The sequence below is a fragment of the Trichogramma pretiosum genome, unplaced genomic scaffold, assembly GCF_000599845.2.
Source record: "Trichogramma pretiosum strain Unisexual culture from Peru unplaced genomic scaffold, Tpre_2.0 scaffold18, whole genome shotgun sequence".
In the NCBI taxonomy this organism is placed as follows: Eukaryota; Metazoa; Arthropoda; class Insecta; order Hymenoptera; family Trichogrammatidae; genus Trichogramma; species Trichogramma pretiosum.
The window spans coordinates 1,747,365-1,770,970 of record NW_019641681.1 but is presented as its reverse complement, the minus strand read 5'-3'; the positions used below and the strand labels follow the sequence as shown (position 1 = coordinate 1,770,970).

At 42.2% G+C, this 23,606-nt stretch overlaps 3 protein-coding genes across 6 annotated transcripts; 1 reads left to right on the top strand and 2 right to left on the bottom strand.

Moving 5' to 3' along the window:
- Nucleotides 1-10: 10 nt before the first annotated feature.
- On the bottom strand, nt 11-3,139 carry LOC106660112 (RNA polymerase II-associated protein 3). 2 transcript variants are annotated; one of them, XM_023461011.1, is made up of 9 exons: nt 2,879-3,139; nt 2,548-2,697; nt 2,330-2,482; nt 2,005-2,258; nt 1,507-1,720; nt 1,119-1,427; nt 636-1,034; nt 373-565; nt 11-294 (listed from the first exon to the last, which is right to left on the bottom strand). In XM_023461011.1, the coding sequence occupies exons 2-9, from the start codon at nt 2,689-2,691 to the stop codon at nt 206-208; spliced, it is 1,755 nt and encodes a 584-aa protein (XP_023316779.1). In that variant the 5' UTR covers nt 2,692-2,697; nt 2,879-3,139; the 3' UTR covers nt 11-205. The 2 variants fall into 2 exon arrangements, with proteins under 2 accessions (XP_023316779.1, XP_014238440.1); XM_014382954.2 differs by having other exon boundaries at nt 12-294; nt 2,774-3,139.
- A 248-nt stretch (nt 3,140-3,387) lies between these two features.
- On the bottom strand, nt 3,388-10,154 carry LOC106660085 (multidrug resistance-associated protein 4-like). Of its 2 annotated transcripts, XM_014382921.2 has the most exons (16): nt 9,730-10,154; nt 9,391-9,501; nt 9,036-9,170; nt 8,750-8,954; nt 8,452-8,677; nt 8,050-8,206; nt 7,653-7,902; nt 6,632-6,832; nt 6,232-6,521; nt 5,962-6,145; nt 5,548-5,900; nt 5,179-5,477; nt 4,868-5,098; nt 4,252-4,784; nt 3,548-4,195; nt 3,388-3,464 (listed from the first exon to the last, which is right to left on the bottom strand). In XM_014382921.2, exons 1-16 carry the CDS (start codon nt 9,804-9,806, stop codon nt 3,417-3,419), a joined length of 3,948 nt encoding a protein of 1,315 aa, XP_014238407.1. In that variant the 5' UTR covers nt 9,807-10,154; the 3' UTR covers nt 3,388-3,416. The 2 variants fall into 2 exon arrangements, with proteins under 2 accessions (XP_014238407.1, XP_023316797.1); XM_023461029.1 differs by lacking the exon at nt 3,388-3,464 and having other exon boundaries at nt 4,102-4,195; nt 4,316-4,784.
- Nucleotides 10,155-12,387: 2,233 nt separating this feature from the next.
- On the top strand, nt 12,388-21,773 carry LOC106660096 (bestrophin-4-like). 2 transcript variants are annotated; one of them, XM_014382939.2, is made up of 8 exons: nt 12,388-13,027; nt 18,051-18,514; nt 18,606-18,772; nt 18,853-19,328; nt 19,399-19,550; nt 19,779-19,910; nt 20,204-20,827; nt 20,906-21,773. In XM_014382939.2, exons 2-8 carry the CDS (start codon nt 18,201-18,203, stop codon nt 21,489-21,491), a joined length of 2,451 nt encoding a protein of 816 aa, XP_014238425.1. In that variant the 5' UTR covers nt 12,388-13,027; nt 18,051-18,200; the 3' UTR covers nt 21,492-21,773. The 2 variants fall into 2 exon arrangements, with proteins under 2 accessions (XP_014238425.1, XP_014238426.1); XM_014382940.2 differs by lacking the exon at nt 12,388-13,027 and having other exon boundaries at nt 18,415-18,514; nt 18,592-18,772.
- The last annotated feature ends 1,833 nt before the right edge of the window (nt 21,774-23,606 follow it).

The following is a 23,606-nucleotide window of genomic DNA, read 5'->3' as shown; positions in this document are numbered from 1 at the left end:
GAGTTGCTTGATCAATGAAAGCGATATTACTCTTACAAAGATATATATTGGAATGTTGGTAATTGCAGAAATGAGAGCCAATTATTTCTAAATGTAACTAAATTAATTTATTAAAGCTTCATGACGTAAAGTCGTGGTCAATGAAGATACTATAGCATCTGTACACGTTTTAAACAATATGCAAAAGAACAATCAATATGGCATTTTATAGTTCGTAAGCTGTGTAAAGATTTTGTACTTCTTCGTCACTTTTTCCTTCTTTTGTTTTGCAAATTTCAAAAAGATTTTGCAAAGCTGAAATAAATAATGATAACATTACTTTTTGATATGCAATTAATACAAATAAAATTGTAGAGAGAATGTTATATGTACCTTCTTTTTCTGACTGCGTCATAAATAATACTAATGCTCTAAATCTCTTTATTTTTGATAAATAGAATAAAAATTCGTAGACTTTATCATTATTTGGTACAAACTTAGTATTTAAAACAATTATTATATCACTGAAAATATTTGATTCCATGGAATCTTTGAATATTTCTGGAAGATTTTTTGGAATAATCAACTGAAAAAAAATTAATCTTAGTTTCTATATAGCACACAAAATTGAGTAATGCACAAAGATGAAATCTTACCTTTAAATATTCGTATCTAAAATCGATCGATGTATTTTTTCTCCATGCAATAAGGAAAGAAATAGCTGTTTTCGGTACAACAAGTGTACTTTCAAGTGTGACATTGACTTCTGGAGGTTTTTCCATATTTTCAACGTTTAAAGTGACCTTAGTCCTTTCCATATTCTCAACGTTAGAAGTGATCTTAGTCTTTTCCATGTTAAAATTTTTCACTTCTTTAATCTGGGATTTATTCACATCTTTAATTTCTTCAATTATAGAAGAAGCTTTTGTATTATCAGTTTTCTTTACAGCAAGATCTTCTTCAATGTTGTTGACTCTTGGAACAGAATTTTTCTCAACATCTTTAAATATAGACTCATTTTCAGTCAATGCAGTAACAGGAATTCTTTGCATGGTCTAGAAAATATTTGCATTTTATTATTTGTGCAAAAAATGAAGAGTATTTTATTTTGTTTAATTGTAAAAACAAATTTTTCTTACTTGTTTTTTCTGCACTGGAGGTTTTACCAGAGGTTGAATTATTGAAACATCATCTCTGATTGGAGGAAGCCAAGGAGGAAATTCTTCATTTGAAGGTTCTTTTTGTTGCACACTGACTACACCTAGTCTGTTATCCTTAGGTGCCGTTTTATGTTCAAATGCTATGTGACCTTTCTTTTTTTCTACTGCCTCTTCACTTTTCTTTTCAGATGATTTTGAGCCAAATAGTTTTTGTCCGAATTTGTTTCCTATTTCTCTTTCTAAACTACTTGTTTTTTTCTCCCTTTCTTTAAGTACTTTTACTGCATCCTGCACAAAAAAAATTATAAATATATCATAAATTTATTGGTTTAATGTAAATACTCATTAATATGGACAAAATACCAACCATAGACTCTTTTTTAATTCTTTTATCTATGGTATCTCTCATTGCAACAGCATCTTTATTTGATGGATCCAACTCCAAAATCATTTGAACATCTTTTTTTGCATCTTCAAAATGACGAAGTTCAATTCTAGATAAAGCTCTTCTATGATAAGCCTTAACATATCTACTGTCAAGTTTTATTGCTTCAGTACAATCTGATACGGCAGAGTAAAAGCTAAAATCATATCATATAATAAAGCAAACATTAATAATATTTGTATACATATTTCATCATCAAAATAGATGAATAAAAAGAAAATTTACTAGATTGCATGTAATTTTTCAACTTTAGCAAAGTCAAAATTCATAAAAAGAAGATCGCATTGGTATTTTTTCTATCTCAAAATGTAACATTCTATTTTATTTTTTAATTTTCAGCAAAAAGTATGAACTTTTTATAATGAATCTACGATTTTACTTTTGATGGAATATCACAAAAAGAATATTTCAAAAACTTACTTTGTCAATTTTATTTGGCAGAGAGCTCTATTAGCATAGTAAGTAGCATCGCCACTAAATTTGGCAATCGCTTCATTGTATTTGCCAATAGCTTTTGCATATTGCTTCTGTAGTACAAGAGCATTTCCTTGTTCTTTCAGTTTAGTAGCTTCATTGTGATCTCTTTCTAATTCTTCAGGAGTTGGTATTTCATACATTTTTTCGGTGATGACATTTGACTTATCTTTTTCTTCAACTTCGTCACATGCTTTTTCCTAAAATATATCGATATGATTATGATGTTTTAGTGATGAAAACAATTTAGCAAAATATTATTGTTACTTACAACATCAAACTTGTCCCATGACGCATAGTCACCAGAGGCAATACGTTTAGCTTTTTTGGATTTTTCATGGTTACTGTCACTATTTGTTTCTTTGTTTTGTTGATCCTCTTCAGAAGGAACTGGCTTCTTTCTACATCTTATGGGTGGTAAAACCTTAAATAAAAATCAGCACTTTAATATCTCGATGACATGGCAAAATTACTACAAAAAAAACTTACCCTGTCATCTGTCATATTTCGAATGGCTAAGTCTTTCTTTTTCATCTGCTCTTCCCATGCCGCCAAATCGAGATATTCCTTTTGCAGATCTTCAGCATTATTTCTAACCTGTTTTTGCGTGAGTATTGACTTTGACACATCCATGTTTTCCTATTCAACAGAGACGATTAGAAAAAAAAATGGTGAAGAGGGTTGCAAAACCAGAAACAACTGTAAGTAAACAAACTTGTAATGTTACGGCGGGACTATAAGTGTAATGTGCGACTAATGTTACCCCGGTGATGAAGATCGATCAAAGGGACGTACGAAATTGTTCGTTCTAATAATTCACATGCGAACCGGTGTCAACCAGCTCATTGCCCAATGAAAAACAACAGTTGTCGAATTATAGAGATGTTGTCATCACAATGAAATTCTCACGAAACAATAAACTTTTTTAGTTCTCTCAAAATCGAGTGGAGTGAACTTGTAAGTGTAGCGATTCGAATTTTTTTTCAGCAGAATAATACACACGGAAACTCGGTCGGTACGCGAGATACACACGCGAATATTTTAGCACACAGATGTCGCGTCGCTATTGTTGAATCGCGAGTGCGCATAAAATAGACTTTGGCACACAAAGAAAAGAAGGTAAGTATTTAAGCTCTACTCAGAGTGGATCAGTCGATTCACGGAACTCGCGACGCGAGTACGGCATAGACCGTCGACAATTCTAGACGTAGCGCTTGCCGTAACAAGACGACTAGTCAAGAGATGGCGTTTTGTCTAGTCGTTTTTGCGAAATAAATTGAGACATCAATCGCAATTAGGAAATTCATGTTTTATTTTCTTTTTTCTTTATACTGTACAAATGAGTTAAATTTGCTCTTTTAAATGCAATGGATTCCATTGGAATAAATCATCGATCTCTTGTATGTCTGCAAATAATATCACAGATTAAAGCAAATAAATAAATCAAGTCCAATATTTGTTTCGAGCAAATGATTGAATAATTGTTTACCTCTTCCGCGACATCTCTCAAGTACTGTGCCGTTGAATTGCCAGTCTGTTGCACCATCTTGGCAAAGCATCCGTCGATCTTGTTCAGTAAAACAAACGGATGATCGTATTCCACTACTCGGCCATTATCCATCACCAGAATTTTGTCGTTGTCCATGATCGTGTTGAGCCTGTGGGCTATCGTCAACACGGTGCGATCGCGAAACTTGCTCCGGATGGTGCTCTGTATGAGCTCGTCCGTGGCCGGATCCACGGAGGCCGTCGCCTCGTCCAGCACGATGATGCGATTTTGACGCACTACCGCCCGAGCCAGACAGAGCAGTTGGCGCTGACCGGCGCTGAGATTGCCACCGCCCGGCTCGATCGACTGGTCCAGCGAGACGAAGAGCCGATTGAGCTCGACCGACTGCAGGGCCGACCAGAGCTCGGCGTCGTCGTGCTCGTCGAACGGATCGAGATTGGCGCGCAGCGTGGCCGAGAACAGCATCGGCTCCTGGGGGATGATCGAGATCCTCTTGCGAAGATCGGTAAGGCCGATTTTTGACGTGTCGAGGCCGTCGATCAGGATGCGGCCCTCGTACTCGGTCAGCCGGAAGATGGCCGATACGAGGGACGATTTGCCGGCGCCGGTGCGGCCGACTATGCCAACCTAAAATCAACGAGTTTATTTAATTTGATCGTTATCCTGCACAGAAGATTAATTACCTTCCATCCCGCCTCAACGATGAAATTCACATTTTTCAGCACAGGCTCGTTCTCCTTTCCGTACCTCAACCATACTTTGCTGAACTCCACGTCCCCGTTGGTCGGCCAATTTTTGCTCGGCTTGACGATCTCGTGCTTCCGATCAGTTCCCTCCTGCTCGAGCTCGGTGAACTGCACGACCCTCTCGACGTTGGTCATCTGCGTCATCACGTCGGTCGACTGTCTGATGCCGAACTGCAGCATGCCGTTGAGAATGAAGATCTGGGACAGGGCCAGGCCGACGTTGCCCGCGTTGGTGCTACCCCGGCCGATGTACACGAAGCCGTAGGTGATCAGGCCGATGAAGACGAGCAGCACGAGCTCGATCCAGAGGCCGAAGGCCCGCGAGGTGGCCAGAGTGAGATAGTAAGCCGACGTGTGGTGGTCCTGGTGGGCGTCGAAGTCGCGGACGACGATTTTCTCGGCGCCGCACGAGCGAATGGTCGACAGGCCCGACAGGCAGGCGTCCACGTGAGAGAATACCGGACTTTTTGCTACGTGCGTATAATATGTCAATTTCAGGCGTGGGAAAAAATATAATAACTTCGGAATTTTAGTGTCTTGAGAACGATATTACCTACACCCTCCAATCTTTTGATATTCTGAGCGGTAGCCAGGTAAAAGACTATCATTCTATAGAACAAATAAGCCATCAAAAGCATGAGAAATATCGTCCACCATTTGATTAGGAACACTTGAGTTATCACACCGATCATGAAAACGTAAACTTGCAACCCATCGAGCATAGTCACCGGTAACAGTTCGTCCAGCACATTAATGTCGTTGAAAAATCGGTTCATTATTCGACCTAAAAATCGAAATATCGGAGGATCAAAAATTTCTGAAAGAAAAAAAAGTCATCACTTCGAGAAACAAAAATTGTGTCACCGGAAGGATTTCGATCGAAAAATTGCATCGGCGCTTTGAGCAGTCTCAGCAGCATTCTGTCGTGCAGATTTCGGCTGGCTTTCATGAATCTCTGGCAGAACCATATGTTACGGGTAACGAGAGTGACGACGCACGCGAGCGTCAGAATACTGTAAATGTACAACGATGTCATGGAGCGACTGTTTTCTGTGATGACGTATTTTTCATGGTTGGTCCGATTGTTGATCGCTTGCGGCGCGTTCGGGTTACAACCGTGAATATCACTGGAATTCAGTGTCTGCTCTTCCTCCTGCCTTACCCTGTGAAACGGATGCGATAAACATTTTTCATTCAATGGGCGAACTATTAATTTTAAAGATTTTCATGTACCAATAAGCGAGCCAATAATCGCAAGCACTGGTGGCAAGCTGACCCAACAAAAAGTAAATGGCGAGTAAAAATAAGACAAAGTACGATCCTCCAGCTCGACAATACTTTGTATAAAGCGATTTGGACAGTTTGCCTTTAGCTATGAATTCCTCTGTCTCTTTTGGCTCGGCCTTTTCGTCCTCGTCTTTGGAGTCCAGAGTCGTATCACCGATCGTCAGCTGCTCTTCGTCCTGAAGCTGCTCTTGTTTTTCCAAAGATGGCAACGACTCGATCTCATCGTTTGAAGGAATAAGATGAAGATACTTTCCGTCTTTTTTCAAATCGTCGTAAGTCCCTTGATACTCGACGTGACCCTATTAAAAGCGAATCGTTTAATAAACAAAGTACAATAAATCATAATTTTTTTTACCTTACATTATTTAGTAGAACGATTATGTCGGCCTCTTGCAAGTGCCGATTGCTATGAGTGGCTAATATTCTCGTCTTATCCTTCAAAAACCCATTTATGCAGTCCTTGAATATACTTTCGGCAACTTGTCCGTCCAGCGAAGACATGGGATCGTCGAACACGTAGACGTCGGCGTTTCGATAAACAGCTCTGCGAGGCAAGAAATAAAATCACATACGTGTCAACACTCGCAGCAGATCAGAATACGCAACTAAATTAACCCCGTAATTGTATACCTCGCGAGATTGATCCTGGCCTTCTGTCCGCCGCTGAGGCCGGCCCCTCGGTCGCCCAGCAGCGTCTTGTCGCCGCTCGGCAGCTGCTGAAAGTCTTTGTGGAGCGCGCAGACCTCGACCACCCTTTGATAACGGCGCGCCTCGTACGGCTCGCCGAAGAGGATATTATTACGCGCCGTGCCAGCAAAGAGCCAGGGCTCGTGCGAGGCGTACGACAGGCTGCCCGCCCGATGCAGCTCGCCGCCCGTGCCGATGCGCAGCTCGCCGAGAATCAGCTTTGTGAACGAGCTCTGTTTACATACGCACGATATAAAATTGCATGATTGCATACAGGAAGATCGCCTTTGAGATTTATTTTTGTATATTGTGTACGCTTTTGCTCTGTATTTTATATACCTACCTTGCCCGAGCCCACTGGCCCGGTGACGGCGAAGAGCGTCCCTCTGGGCACGACCAAGTTCAAATCGGTCAGAGTCGGAGTCACGGGCTTTTCCGACCACGAGGCGTTGACCTTCTTCATTACGATCGCGTCATTACTGTCGATCTTAATCATCGTGGATTTGCTCGTCAAAGATTTCGCCTCGTCTTGTAGCAAAAATTTCTGGAAGACAATCGCCCGTGTTATAATATAGTTATTCAAAAATATCTCACTCGCTCGCGATTAATCATATTCAGTACAACCATGATGTACTATTATTCTAAGAATGTGCTTATAGCATACAATATTAAATATGTTTACATTAAAATTAATGTAATAATAGAAAGGTTTTTCCCTCTACGTAGATGAATTCAGTTTCATGAAAAAGCATTAAAACTGATGCGATTTAATAGAAATTAAAGATTTTTTAAAATAAATCGTAACAACACAAGTTAAGGCAAAACTTCTATAATTTATTATCGTTAAAGCTGGTACTGAGAAATGAACCTAATTACGTCACATCAATAACAAACAACGCTGATGATTTTCAAAAATCAGCATTGATGTTCAAACATTTCTACAATTAAAGAGAGATTAATGCCGTCTAGATATCTATACTAATAAATTCCTTTCAAAACCTCTTACTTATATAAAATTATTTTTACTGTGTCACTTGCAGATTTACAAATGAAAGTACTCGCCTTCTAGAGCTGAATGTTGGCTTGCTGAATTTATGATTAAATTTTCATGAATTCACCAATTTCATTAATTCAAAGTAAAGAATGCAAGTTCACATTTAATGTATTTTTAATTTTGCATTTTACTTTTTGTCCATTGGCAAAAGAATAAATTAGTACTGATGCATTAATTTTCAACGAAGATTCGATGTAAAAGCACTTCTGACAAAATGCAATATCGGTTACTATCATTTTAATGTCCGTTTTCACATTACATCTGCATTGAATTTAAGGTTTTTTGTTTTAATTTAACAGTGTATAGCTACCTCGATACGGCGCAAGGAGACGCGAACTTCGGCCGCGGTGTCGATGGCCAGCGGAAAATAATTAGCCGCCGTGATCTGCAGCATGTTGAAGTACTGAAACATGGCGAAGACCTTTTCGGCGCTGATCGGGTAGCCCTGTAGCACGTAGGCCAGCAGCGTGAAGTACATTGTGGTGCGCTCGGTGAAAAAGTGCCCGGCCAATTTGGCCCCGCGCAAGTACGCAGTAACTGTAAATATATTGATTTCTCGCCTGATTTACACCCACCAAAAAAAATCACAGTGGGTAAAGAGAAAAAACACAATTCGTGATTAAAAAAATTTGATCAATCGTTGGACGATCGCTCGATCTTTGCAGTAAATATAATTAGAACTTGATTAATTAATGTTTGGTCCGTACTTCCTGGTCTGGGCGATGAGACGCTCGAACAGCGGCTCCCAGGTGTACATCTTGAGGACGCGCATGCCGTGCACGAGCTCGCTCATGAGCAGCGTCCGCGTGTCCGTGCGCGCCGCCACTTTGGCCCGCAGGTATGATATAAGCTTACCGCAGCAGGCTATGGAAACGAAGAAAAGAGAAGCCACGGGTAAGAGTCGTACTTCATAATATACAACGTGTATTATATGTGTTTGAAAGGATAAAAAGAGATAATGTTTGCGGATACGAGGATCGAATTTCAGAGAAAATCTCTCCGAGAGTGTCAACCACCCGACTTTACGTAATCCACGTGAAGTACAGTACTAGTAGGCGAGCGGTTACGTAATCGTAAGACGTAAAGTTTCCATCATTAGATGATCTTACCCTGCAAGGGGATCGTCTGCACTATCAGAACGCATATTCCAATTATCGAGGCGTAGCCCACGCTCATCCAGATCAGGTACGTGATGGCGGCGAGCTGCAGCGGCATGATCCAGATGTAGTGGAGAAATATCGAGGTGCGCTCGAATTTCGCCACGTCGTTCGACAGCAGATTGATGACCAGTCCACCGGTCGACTGATTGGCCAGCGAGGACGATAATTTTGTCAGCTACGCACGTTTAAATGTAATAAAATTCAAAGGGTCAGCAAAAAAGAAGGATCGATCGTTTGTGTAACATACTTTTCTGAATATCAACGACGAGCAGGCGATCCTCGCTCGCATACCGATCTCGGATTGGTCCAGGAAGGCATGGCGCTCGATCAAGACCTGCATGAGTATTATCAAAATGATGCCCGATGCCAGGGTGTAAGCGTACGATTCCGTGGTCGTCGAGCATTGATGAAAGTGTCGAATCAGGGCTCCCAATGTCAGTGGTAACAAGATTCTGCGAAATTTGTGCTCGATTTAGTACTTTTACGTACACACCAATAAAAAAAGACGAGGTTTTTTTTCTCACAACGCTCACCTCAGTACGAGATTTAAAACGAAGAGATTTATCCCTTGCAGCAGATATTTCAAGCCGAAGGTCTTCCATAGTGCTATCAATAAACTTGGCTTCTTGCCTGTTTTCAAAAAATTATCAACCTGATGCTTCCAGTGCCTGTATAGAGTAGAAAACAGAAAAAATAAGGTGGGGAAAAAATTACACACGCGCCGAGGCTAATTGCCGACGAGATAATGCGACGCATGCACAATTGCAAGCTCGTAAAAATACTTATCTCTCTCTCTCTCTCTTCGTCTCGCGTTTTTTTTTAACAGTAGCACGCAAGCATGCGGCGCTAATGTTATTAACAAATACGAGCGTTGACTCAAAGGCTTACCTTTCGAGTTCTTTGCCAAGGGGCTCGCTGAGGTCGTTGGGCACGGTGTCGTAAAGATCTTTGGTCTGGATCTGATGATTGCTTCCGTACCAAAATAAATTCGTCAACCAGCTTCTTGGCCGCGAGTTTTATGGAAAAAGAGATCATCATTAATATGAAATTTTTACGCAAGACCTTGGAGTGCGGACACATTTCTGATAATTACTGCTACTTTTACACGCGCGTCGATCATTTGTTTCTTTTTCGATGATACCCATTATAAATTATACACGAGTTTTTCCATGAAACGCACGTCAAAGTCTGTGGGCGTGTAAAAATATTATTCACCGCAACACTTACCAGAAAGTTAATCTGCTGAAGACGTTGGCCGTGAGCCGAGGGTTTGGATTGTCATGTTTTTCTCGTATTTCGAGCATCGCACTCTTTTCGGGGGGATTTTCGAACGAATTTAACAATTATATGTCTCCGAACGGCAAGAATGTATCGAAACAATGCTAAACTGGCGAACTAGCCAAATATCGCGCAGCGAACGCGGCGGAGCAGGTGCAGCTCGCGGGGCACTTTATATACTCATAGCCACGCGCATATAATACGGTTGTATTTCGCGCGCGTTTATCAGGCGCTGCGTACGAAATATATATCTGCCTGCTGCTGAACCTCTGCCGCTAGACGTCCGCTGCACGCGACAGACAAAGACCGCAGCAGCAACAGCGGCGGCAACAAACTGTGCTAATCAAATAAATTTTATATAAGCGTGGCGCGCGCATTGAAGTCGGCACCTGCATAAGCACGCACATATGTGTGTGCATTATATATGTGGATGGCAGGTCTACGCGCGTCATGTGATATGCACTCGGCAACTACTTATAATGCGCGTGCGAGCGCGATAAAATATCGTGTCTGTCTATACCCACCAAGTCGATGACGGGGACGGTGGTGGTGGCAAAGAACTGCAGCGGCGGGTGTCGAACGAAAAAATGATCAATTATTACGAATCGCGTCGCAATCGTTGTCGCACGTATGGGTGGAAGATGAAAAAATCGGGGAGAGGCGGTAAATTCGATCGTCTTGATTAATGCGCGAAAAATCAGTGGAAAATCCATAAAACTCAACTAATCGCGAGCGCTTGCGTATTCCTAAAACTATGCGAAATATCCGATCGATCTCTGTTGTCGTTTCGAGCTTTTTATAAAAAATATCGCACTATTCACAATAAAAGCTTGTCTATATCCAAGTCTAGCAGTGATTCAAATGAGTGATGCAACGGATCGACGCGATATCAAGGATAATGGCGTAAGATAACCGGGCATGCATTATCTGCGAAAAAAAGCTCGACGGTCTTTCTGCAAATACAGACACCATATCGTGGTATCTTGGAAAACGATAATAAACTTTGCGACGCGCGAACTTTACGAATTTGCGATACATTGTACTTGTATAGTATTTGAGCGCGCCCGATAAAGCCGATATAGTATAATAAACTTTTCTTTTTCTTCTTTTTTTTCTGTCATCGTCGCATAGATCAATCTTCGCTCGCTGAGATCTCGAGTGGCGAAGTGAGTATATAATGGCAGTGGACGTGAATCAGCATTTATTTATTTTCTTCTTTCACCGAGAGACTTAATGTATTGGTTTTTCGCCTTTCTTCAATCGCGCTGCGCTCCGCTTTTATTACATACGGATCGTTATACGTATAAATATAGTTTCGTATGTGTGGCCCGCGAGACGACGCGCCGAGAGTTTAAAACTTTAAAGTGCATATACGCACGAGTTATATGAACTCTCTCGGAGAGATCGTCAAAAGCCAAATAAGTATGAAGATCAGTCGCGGGGCAGTCCCATCGGTGCATCGTAAATCACCCGAAAATTTCGTCATATAGTACAAAAGCTAGCTCGCGAGCGAGCTAATGCATACAAACAGCACAGATATGTTATTATATATTTTATATAGATGCAACAACTAAAAACTACGCGCGCGTAGATGAACGTTTTACCTGAGCTTGACATTCGAGGCTTTCTTAGATTTTTGGTCGGCTGCCCAGTGGAGTGCCTACGCACGGCATGTACACATACACACACATTCTAGCGCTCGATTGCATTTTAGAAGATAGTAGCTCCGCGTATACTATGTATGTAACGTCATTATGTTGTCAACTCCGAAACTGGCGGGGGGCCGTTTTTATCCATTTTACCCCTCGACTCGAGCTTGAAATCGCCTCGACGACGATGTGCATCTTCGTATAACGAGTTCGCTCTGCGCTGGAATATACAGTATGCGATGCTTCGGAAAACTTATAAACATCTCGTTTATTTTAAACATTTTTCATCGATCGGCCCCCCGGACGAAATATAAACCAATGACTCACGTGATGGTTATTCCTAAATCTAATACATACACACGCACAAACGACTGCCGAGATTTCGAAAATTTTTTGTGTGCTTTCAGTAAATGGGTCGAACCACACGCAGCAATACTCGCGACCGATTTTTTTTCTTCTTCTCTTTTTAATTAATATGTGTAAGATGAAGATCCAATTTTTTTTAAAGGCAGCTTGGGTGCCGTGTCATTATATTGCTGTGTCTACCGTTGCGAGCGAGCGCGAAGTTGACCCCGCGCGCTCACTCACTCGCGCACCACCAGCACGGCTATCATGATACCAGCAGATTAATCATGCGAGTCGACCAAGTAGGCCGTCCGCCGACACCGCGAGTTAGAGAGAGAAAGAGAAGTTCCCAGCGAGCAAAGAAAAATTTTATTTTTTTCATTTTACAAGATACAAACAACAATAAAGTCCAAGTTTGGTTCGGGTGGAAATACGAACCGAGAATATATGGTAAATGTTTCAGAGAACGTATTTTTCTGCTGCAGGTCGCCGCCACACGCTCTCTTTCTTCTCTAATTTACACGCTCTCGCACAAGCTCTCTGAGGTGTGTATATAAGCTCGAGACTCGCCGCGAACGTGTGCGTGTCTGTGTGTATGTGTGTACAAGTATATATGTGTGTTGCGTGTGTGAGAAGGAGAAAGAGCTTTCGAGTCTTCGGTGCCTCGCGGCTCGCGTCAAGACAGACCGCCGAGAGCTTTAGTTATTTGCCAACGATCAGCCAGAGTGAATGTAACCCTCCACCGAAGATATTTAGTCTTCGGCACTTTTGTCTTTTCTCTCGATCTCTGAGCTGCGTCTTCGTCGTCGTCGTCTTCCTTCTTCTTCGTCGTCATTCATTTTCCTCGTATTTTCGGAGATTATTCGCAGCCGAGTGTGTACGTGATATAATCGAGGCGAAAGCTCCGCGGCAGATAGCTGCCGCTGCTCCAGCACGTGCCCGATTTATGCTGCAACAAGTGCGTGCTTGTGACAGGAAAAAATAACTTCTTTAAAAAGTGCAGTTGGTTGTTCTTTTTTTTCCTGATAATTGTGTGCTACGACAAAGAGTGACAAAATGAACCAGTTGTCTCGGAGTGGCCGCAGTGCCGCCTTCTGACGAAACGCAACGAAGCGGTTATTTCTCGTTAGCGAATGCCAACGATATGTTTGGATTCGCACCTGCTGCTGTTGCTACCGATACCGACGTAACAATTCTGGAAGAGGAATATCATGTCATTGTTATAGACCAAGTTGAACATTTTTTACCCTTAGGTACGTTGCGAGTAGCTTTTTTATTATATTTTTGTTTTATTTTTTTTAACGATTTTTTAAATCTACTTCGTGCGACATAAAAATTAAATGGAAAATAAACGCCTGCACCTTTATAAACTCGGTATACATCAGTTTCCGTGCATATCGCTAATCTTATCGAGTAGACCGAATAATAATTTACTCGATGTAACGCGCAGCGCGCCATGAAGTCGATAAAAATCCTATTAAAATTTTCTCCTTGGTTTGAAAAGAAAAATATAAAAGAGAAAAAATTGAGAGAAAAAGGCGTGATAAAAATGAAAAATTATTATTTATTCATAAACTTCCACGTAAACAATCTCTCTCTTTTTCTCTGTCCCTCTGTCGAAACACTCCCCGCGATAGGATAAACAAAGATCTATATTTATAGTAAAAGGCTGAAAAATTGAATGACAGCATCGCGAAATATGGAAATTAAGGTTAACGCACGTGAGAGCTAGAGAGAAAGAGTGCGAAGATCGATTCTCGCTCCCGAAACGTAATAGGTTTCGCGCGCGCAACGATTGTATACATTATAATGTTAAAGTCTCGACTGCTTCGGTGAGTGCCGATGATCATGTCGATGATACGCGTTGAAACTATAAAGCTCGCCGCGACGCTCGAGGCTCTCGATGACTTGAGCTATTTGTTTTTCGCGCTGGAACGAAAGAGAAAGAGAGCTCGCAGACGAGTTTGCTTCAAGCTCTAAAATTAAAAATGTTCTATCGAGATTCGCGAGGCGAGAGAGAGAGAGAGAGAGAGAGAGAGAGAGAGAGAGAGAGAGAGAGAGTGAAGAGACGAGCTTTCAAGCGTATTGGTGATCGTTTTTTTTACTTTCGAATTAATAGACGAAAAAAAAGTGCAGGTGTATACGCGATCGAGCGCGCTCGAGAACTGAACGCGTGAGAGCTTATACTGTATACGAGCTAATTCTTCGAGCATGCAAATTCGCGTGTTAAGAGCATCAGATCGTGCGCGCCGCTAGCTTTTTACGCGAGCTTGACAGCCCTTAAGCGACCGAGGTATAGTGCTGCACATAGTAGTGGGTTGTACGCAATTGAGCTTAGGTTTTTCTTTTTATCGTATTTTAAAGCTTACACTGTTCAATTAAATGTAAAATTAGATACCAGATTGAAAGTAAACGTTACTGAATTTTATTTAAAGTACGAGTGCTGTAACGAGTTTCGATAAAAGAACCATATTTGCACCAGATGATTTATTCACACGAAAGCCTGAATTTAGCAGCAAAGTTGTGTATTCCATTCGAGTGGGAAAAAACGATCAACTCTATACTCAAATATGCTTTAAACAACTGTTATTATTTAGGTATAATTAAAACTTGCATTCACCACTAGATGGCGTGTACCTTTATGTGCAAATCCACAAGTAGCAAAGTAAAAATAATGATATATGTCAAATCACGGGATCACCTGAAAAATAAATCTTTGGACTATTGTAAGATTTTTTCCAACGATGGATGCTCAATTGAATTTTTCTTATTGGCATATTATTAGCTATTAAAATTCCATCTTAAAAATGTATCGTTCCAAGTGATAATTGAAACTGAAATTACAGAATTGTATAAAATTCTTGCTGAAGTTCCTCCAGTCTTGCCTTCAAGTAACTGCCCTAGAACTGCATCTTCGCGGTTTCAGAATGGTTAAAAATTGGTATGAATTTTGGGAATTAAAAATAAATGAAACCAAATCTATACATACTACCGTCACTCTACGAAAAGATAAGCACTAAAGTGTGCACTTAAATGAAGTTAACTCATGTCAGAATAGCGAAGTAAAATATTTAGGGATTCTTCTAGATCAACATCTTATTTTCAAATTTCACATGGACCGACTGGAAACAATTAAACTAGAAAATTCGATCACAATTAAAGTCAGTCTTCACCACTAGATGTCGAGTACCTTCATTTATAAATTGTAAATTTGCAAGTGATAAAGTAAAACAAATTGCATAAGTCAAATCCCGATTTTCTGTTTACTTATATGTCGTTTTTTATTGTTGTCTGTTGACTATTGTTCTGTCGTCTATTGAATTGTAATTAGTATTCATAAGCGATCAATACTTTTAAGGCAAAAACATCATGGGATATTGTAAGATTCCGAAACGAAACACAAAAACCTATATTAATTAGTAAAAATATTTAATTTCATAATATTTCTAAAAGTAAATAGGAGTGTGATACTCAGTGGATCTCATAATATCATCTTACACATTATTTTTGATTATTTGTGTAATATTTATACCATTTGTCTACATGTTCTAAACAGATTGTAAATAAAAAAAGGTTTTACATTAATCTAAATGAAAATATTTTTAACGGTTTACTTACATATTATAAGCTCTCAGCAAGCTTAACGTTTTTGTTCGTCGTTCAATAAAAAAAATAAATAAAACTACGCACTCAACTGGCGATTGTCGCGACGATTTAATTATAAAGAAAAAAAATTTGTTCCGCTGGAATTGGACTGTCAATATTTTGTGCAATATTTTGTTTTTTTTCCGTCGCGGAAGAATGTCAATTTTCGTGTTGTTTGTAGCCGAACGTGCTCCGACGACGAAGACGATCGCCGAGACGAAGCCCCGCCATCCAGCGCTCGCAATATTTACGGATCGAAATATATTTTTGAAAAACATGGCTTCGTTAACAACGCAATAAATCATCTAGGTTTTACAAGAGAAACGCATATCGACAAAAAAGTCTCTCTCGCGCGCGCGTCGCTGCGCAGGCACGAATTATTTTGAAACTTCTACGGAACTACCAATTACGCGCGACTGCACGCTGCCGTATATCTTCGAAATCGATATCGTTCGAATTGCTCAATCCTATAGACCTTTTGAGGCGAGATATCATCGATATTTGCGGTAACTTGTACAATTACCGTAATACGCAAATAATCGACACCCTCCGCTTCCTCCCCTGCACGCGCATATTAACATTTATCTATGCTCTCGCGGGGACCTCAAAGACTACTCTACTAGCGAACGTGTCTCTGTGTGTCGCCTGCGGGCACGTGTACCAGTGTAAATTTAACTCTGTGCCCGCGTTGGTATATATACAATGGATAGAGCGCGAAAGAGAGAGAGAGAGAGAGTGAGAGTCATCTCGGCCTTCCACCAAAATTAAAACGGCCGGTATTAGTGTGCGTGCAGCGTGAGTCGCGCGCCTGCATTTGTGTCTGCGAACCGTCTCGTCCGCGAGTATCGAAAAATTACTTCGCTCAATAATTTCTAATAATGCTCGACTGGTGCAAAAATGCATCGACACGTTTGACATACGGTTTATCGCTCGGCGCAATACACATCGTGAACGTAATCGCCGATAAAAATGTATGCAGTTTTTTTCAAGCTCGCACACGCACGCATTCGCTTTTTTTGCCTCTATTATGTGACGCTCGGGCGTGCGAACCTCAAGAGCAGCTTGCTCGCGGTGTGTATTCTCGGGGCACGAGGGATTAATACATATAATCTAGATTACAAGATTTGACGTCGAATTTAGATCTTACGAGCTAAACCACTAAATTAGTGTCCACTCGTACCATTTAATACAGTTTTAAATTACACTAATTAGCAAAAAAAATTACACAATCATCGTTATGGTCAAATAGCGCCGACGTGAAGTGTATAAATAACGACGCGAAATAGATTATTCCATTTTCCGATCTTATTTATCATCTATTAATAATCGGCGGACGGCTCAAAGTGCCGCGCGCGGCGCAGCGCATTTATTACTCTCGAATTTCCTCCCTCTCGTATATATAATATAATGACGACAACGACGACGGTTTGTGACTTCGTTAAAATTAAGCGAGAGTGAGATCGTTTACCTTTCGATCGCGCGCACTCACACTGGCCGATGGAAAAAACAAATCATCATAATGCGAAGCGAAAAATTATTTTCGGCTTATTGGAGCGCAACGAGGCCGATCGACACACACACATGCGTCGTCCGATGATGCGAATTCGATACTTTTGCACGCGCGTCCGTTTTGTCCACGTCGTAATCGGAGCTACTTTGCGTAAACCTGCGCGCGAAAATAAAAAGAGAACAGCTATAAATCGATAAGCAATTAAGCTCGTGCCGAAGCGCTAAATAGGCCTCTTCAAGCTAGGCTGCGTTTGTCTCATTTAGAAGACTAAATAAATCAATGATACACGCGCGCGAGCTCCAAAATGCTCGTGTATTCAGTTTTTCCAAAAGTCTTTTCTCGGGGGTCTGTCTCTCGTAAAACGTTACACCTAAGATTAATCACTCTCCGTTATATATACTAACGATTGCGTTACTCCGTCAAAGATAATCATCATCGTTTTCTCGTCTCTCTCTCTCTCTCTCTCGCGCTGTAGGCACGAGCAAACCGCGCGAGCGAGTGCCTCTAAACACATGTAGGTCTCGACAATAATGGCTATCAAGCTTTTTGCACTCCATATAACACAGTTACTTTTGAAATATTCAGGTCTAGCGCGCGATGTACAAATTACCTACCCCGCACACATCTGTGTATGTGTGCTATAAGTCGCGGAGGGTGCATGCATGTGCATTGTGCATATAGTCTGCGGCCGCTTATATACTCGCGGGCGAAGATTCGTCCGATATAAAGTTCGCCCTTGTTATGAATCATTGGGCGAAAATAGGTAGTCCATACGCTGCCGCTGCTGCTGCTTCGTCGGTAACGGCCCCGACTGACGATTAGCCTCCGCGCCCCCGAGACGAGTGATTTAAAACGATGCAGCGCGCGGAGAAAAAGTTGTTACACGTACAAACTAGCTGTATGAAGCTATATAGCTTCGCGTACGAGCTCATAGCTATACATAAGCATTCGAATGCTAATTTTCTTTTACGAGCTCGCGCGAGAGCGATACTCATGTAGAGGAAAGAAAAAGCAAAAAAAAAGAGAAATAGATTAAATAGTATGTGTTTACGGCAAAAAGAATGTTGAATATATGCGTGGGTGTGTATTTTTTATTTTTTGCATGTGGAAATAACGAGCAGTTGGAGAAGCGACGAGCTGTAGTCCAGCAGCGACGATCATGCGGATCAACGCACGCCCAACGATCGTACCCGAGGCCAATAATAACAATAATAATTGACTGCGAGGAGAAGAAGAAGCAAAAAAAGGATCGATCGATCGTATAAGATAAGATGACGGTGTCGTATCAGTACGAGGTCGCGAGCTCGACGAGCGGCGGCTTCACGCGGCTGCTGTTCAAGTGGCGCGGCTCCCTCTACAAGCTCATCTATCGCGAGGTCGCCCTCTTCGTCATCATCTTCGACCTGATCTCGGCCATCTACAGGCAGGTGATGACGCCCGGCCAGAGGCGCAACTTCGAGCACGTCGTCGTCTACTGCGACACCTTCATCAATCTCATACCGCTGAGCTTCGTACTCGGCTTCTACGTGGCCTACGTCGCCGGCAGATGGTGGCAGCAGTACAACGCACTGCCCTGGCCCGACAAGTAGGTGCTTTCACGACGATGCAGGTCGAATTTTTCGTTCGCGCCCGCGCAGAGACGATTGTATGAACGTAATTAAGCTCGTTTGTCGCAGGTCCATGCACGTGATCGCGCTGTACGTCGAGGGCACGGACGATTACGCGCGAATGACGAGGAGGTCGCTCATGAGGTATCTCAATCTGTCGCTCATACTCGTTTTGAGATCCATCAGCTCGGCCGTCAAGAGGCGCTTCCCGACCCTCGACCACGTCGTTAGTGCTGGTAACTTTTATCAATTGTATATTTACCGGTTAAACGATTATAATTCGTCTCTCGTAACGCACTCGATTCTTTCGTTTCAGGTTTCATGACGCACACCGAGCTGCAGCTGTTCCAGTCAGTTCCGAATTCCGAATTCAATACCTACTGGATCCCCTGCACCTGGTACATACACCTGCTCAAGGAGGCTCGAGCCCACAATCGCATCCCCGACTCGCAGGGACTGAAGATGATCGTCGAGGAGTTCAATGACTTCCGGGCCAAGTGCGGCCTGCTCTGGAGCTTCGACTGGGTCTCGATACCTCTGGTCTATACGCAGGTCGTCACCCTCGCGACCTACAGCTTCTTCGCGGTGGCCCTGATCGGCCGCCAGTACATCGACTCCCAAGTCGTGATGAAGCCCTTCCAGATCAAGATCGACGTCTACTTTCCCTGCTTCACCATTCTGCAGTTCTTCTTTTTCATGGGACTGCTCAAGGTGGCCGAGCAGCTCATCAATCCGTTCGGCGACGACGACGAGGATTTCGAGCTCAATTGGCTGATCGATCGTCACATCAAGGTGTCGCATAAATTACAAGTTCAATTATCAGTTGGTCGGCATTGTACTAATATTCCGATACTTAATTCAGGTATCCTATTTGGGTGTCGATACGTTGATGGATCGCTGCCCTTCATTGGTCAAGGATATGTTCTTCAATGAGCCAAATATACAGTTACCCTACACCGAGGCCGCGGCAGGCTATAAACGCCAAACCTATCGCGGTAGTGTAGCCAACATGACGTGAGTACATTATTGCCGATTTTCTTACTTTTTTACTCATTCTTTATTCTTACTTTTAAAATTTTTTACCTTCACACTTCGATACTAATTAATTTTCATAGCGTCAAAGTGCACACTATCACATGACCAAGTTTTGTCAGAAAATGATTCATTTCTTTTTTGATAATCAGAGAATATATAAGGTAGGACGTGCGTATATCTTTAGTACTCTTGTTATCTGCTTCGCAGTGTACCCGAAGAAAAACAGACGATGTTTTTGCCTAATATTATAGAAGAGGAGGAGAGCTTGAGTTCGGCTACTCCGCGCACCTCTAGTGCCAATTTAGCCGCCCAGAACGACAGCCCGACGACCGAGGGACGGTAGGATTACTTTATGATAATATAGCAACGCACGTATATCGAGTGCATGTTTTCTTATCATCGATGTATTTTACAGTGACGCATGCACATGGAGCTGGCACGGCAATTTTTTTATATTACAATGAATAATAATGTTACGTTCTTTGCTTTATCGCACGGCTATAGAAATTCCCTTTTACACTGTGTCTCTTAACTATCTTTGTGTGTTGCTTCTTCATAAATTATTATTGCGTGTATATGTGGGGCGAAAAAAAATGTGAAGAAGCTCTTAACGAAGGACCCGTTTGTTCCAGCCAGGGTGGCGGCGACTCCCCTGAAGTTCATCGCGAATCGCTCGGTAGCATTGGCGAAACGAGCCTATCACTGGACATGGAGATGCTCGAGGCCGCTGCAGCTGTGGTTGCAGCAGCTGCGGCTCAGGATCAACAAGCGGCTGCAGCACCGGGCCCGAGATTGGCCAACGGAGCAGGAGGAGGAGGAGGAGGAGGTGGTCGCACAAACGGTGGCGGCGGCGGGAGTCTACTCTCCGAAGCCGTGAGGATCTTCAAGAGATCGGTAACGCCGAAGCCGCAGCAGCATCAGCAAGGCAGGCCGTTTTACGCGGCGGCCCAGTCGACCGCGGAAACACTGCAGCCCTGGCCGAGCGCCACGAATCTGCAGCAGCAGCAGAGCTCCTCCGACCAGCAGCAAGCCTCCCCCCAGCCGAACTTCCAGCGACCGATCACTCTTCGGTACTGCGGCGAGGCCAATAAGCTGCAGCACGCGAGATCGTTCAACGTGCCGAGGATCAGCGTGAGACAGGCGTCGATCGATCGCAGCTGCAGCAGCATACTCGGAGGAGATCGAGCCGGAAACGGCAACGTGTGCATCGATATCGAGGCTCTCGAGTCGGCGAACGCAGCGAGACAGAGTCCGAAGTCAGTGCATGAACCATATAAAATATTACAGAATCCGCAAGGATTAATTTTTGATTGGTAAACGTTTATTATTTTTAGAGTAAATTTCAACAAGCCTCGAAGCCACTCGGTCTGCCACGGTACTCTGTTCCAACGTCAGCACAGCATCCCCGAGGAATCCGCATCTTCCATCGACTTTTCCATGTCGAACCCCAGCGCGAGCAGCTGCAATCTCTTCGTCGAGCCGATCGGCGAGTCGTCGGCTGCCTCGATCTCGTCGACGTCCACAGCCGCCGGTCGACGAACGAATCTCATGCGACGACCCCACGTCAGTCGCTTTCTAGACTATCCCAAGTACCTACTGAGCAAAAACCATCGCAAGAGTCGCAAAACGGTGCCGGCGCTTCCCCCCCTGGCGACCATTTCCAAATCCGTCGAGGCGGACTTCGACGACGACGACGACGACGATCATCGATGCGGTGGAATCACGAATCTCGCCATGTCCAAGAGTTCGCCGGAAATGAGGATCGACCTCGTGACGAGCAGCAGCGGCGCTGGCGCGAGCGGCTCTCGTAAACGTAGCTCCAGCAGGGCGACTTTTTACCCTGGAATTCCGAGCGACAGCGACAGCGACGACGACCACCACCACGATAACGATCGAGACAAGACGCACAAAAGATCTTGATTGTTTCTGGGTAGGGACGTAACCGTTTCGACGCGACGATTATAATTATTATTATTATATACCCTTTGTACAAAATATATTGATATAGCCTTAATCATGGATAAGCAAATGAATATTTTTAGATATGTTTTTCCAATGAATATATATAATGTATACGTACTGATGACGATAATTTTGAGTAAGAAGAAGAAAAAAAACTATTACAATGTTACCTTTTTATTTGAATAAGAACTGATTGTTATGTGAACATTTGTTAATGTCAATAAGCTGTTAAAAATGTGAATTATACATTGCATATACGCAGCATTTTATTTTGAACTAAGATGATGATTAAAATTATTTATTTCTATATTACTTGGGAGATCTAGTTTTTTCACCCCGAAAACGCATTTAACTTTGAGGAGTATACCAAATGCATGGAAAAATGAATTGAGCTTTGGAATTAATATTTTTTTTTTCAATACGAAAATATTCAAGAGAATCTGATTATAATAAATTAATTTTTATTTAAACCTCTTTAAATTATCAAAGTGGACAATTTTAATTAGATGTCTATTTTAGAAATTTGGAGAATTATTTTACTTATTACAGACCTCTCAATATTTCAATTGCTTCTTCGCTGTTGAACATTAACAATTAACTTTCTCGCTTCCGCCTCCTTTTCACAGATGTCGCTATTTGCCAGTTAACATTGAAAATACAACCTGATATGTGGGAGTTCGTGTCGGAGATCGGGCGGATGGCACGAGCGAAAAAATCCATTTGATTATCAAAAGATTATAACAATTAAAAATCAAAGTGCTAATACAGAGTCATTTCTCGATTGATCATCTAGACACCAGAGTAAGGATAGTGAACCGAACAGCTCAAAATACCTCGCACTATTAGTGTTTCTGACACAAAAAGAGCCGCCCCCGCCTGCGGGAGGTTAGGTCAAGAAATGTATTACACAAATAAACGAGCTCGAACAGAAGCCCAACAGAATGACGAGGCAAGCGCAGACAATGAGCTGCACAATGTGTGGATAAAGTCGACAGACATAAACAAAAATATCTCAGCAATAGCGGTAAGCTTGTACATAAGTAAAATTGGATACACCAGCATCGTGAGCTGCACCAAAAAAGGCAAAACAGAGGTACTGCTAACCCTAAGCGATGAAGAAGAGGCTAAAAAACTGATGAAAGAGGAGAAGCTGTCAAGCAAGAAACTTGAAACGAACAATCCCACAGCCAAAAGATATATAAAAAAAGGAATTATCCGTGGCGTCGACACCGAGGTGGACAATCAAACCATCATAGATAACCTGGAATGCCCTGATAGATTTAAGCTAGTAGACATCAAGAGGCTCGATATGAGAAATCGTAATCCTACTGCAGAGACCAAATGGATTCCAAGCAAATCAATGCTACTTACCTTCGAGGGACTGCAAATACCAAGGGAAGTATTCATCGCCAAGGTGAAGTTCTTGGTGGAGCCTTATGTACCCAAACCTTTCCAATGCCACAAATGTTTCAAGTACGACCACAAAGCCCTGTTATGCAAGAACAAGGAAATATGTTACAAATGTAGTGCAGACAAGCATGAAGGTGTGTGCCAATCACCTACTTTCAAATGTGTCAATTGCCCAGAGGGCAAAAATAACCATAGGAGTACTGACACACAGTGCGAAGTCTATAAAAAGCATGCAGAAGTAAATGTTTTAGTGGCATATGACAATATTTCCTACCGTGAAGCAAAAATACAAGTTTTTGGATACCCAGTAGCCCCACACAAAACTAAGGACCACTTTCCACTCTTAAGAAAAAAAGCTCTGGATAGGGCCAGGGGACCCAGAAAGAGTTATGCAGCTATTGTGGACGCCTCAAAGGATTTTTTCAGTCCTCAAGCTTCAGAGACAGGCTTTTCAAATAACATAAACAGACCCAATGTAACCATTTCACCAAACAAGAATAAGAAAGACTACAAGATCAGGCCTAAGACCCCACCATCTAATGCTGACAGTACAAACAACTCATTTTCAAACCTACAACACTTCACAACAACAAATAAGCCAGCACTTGAGGACCTCACAAAAGATCCTCGCCTCACAAGACAATTGGAGCTCTCCAAGCCAAA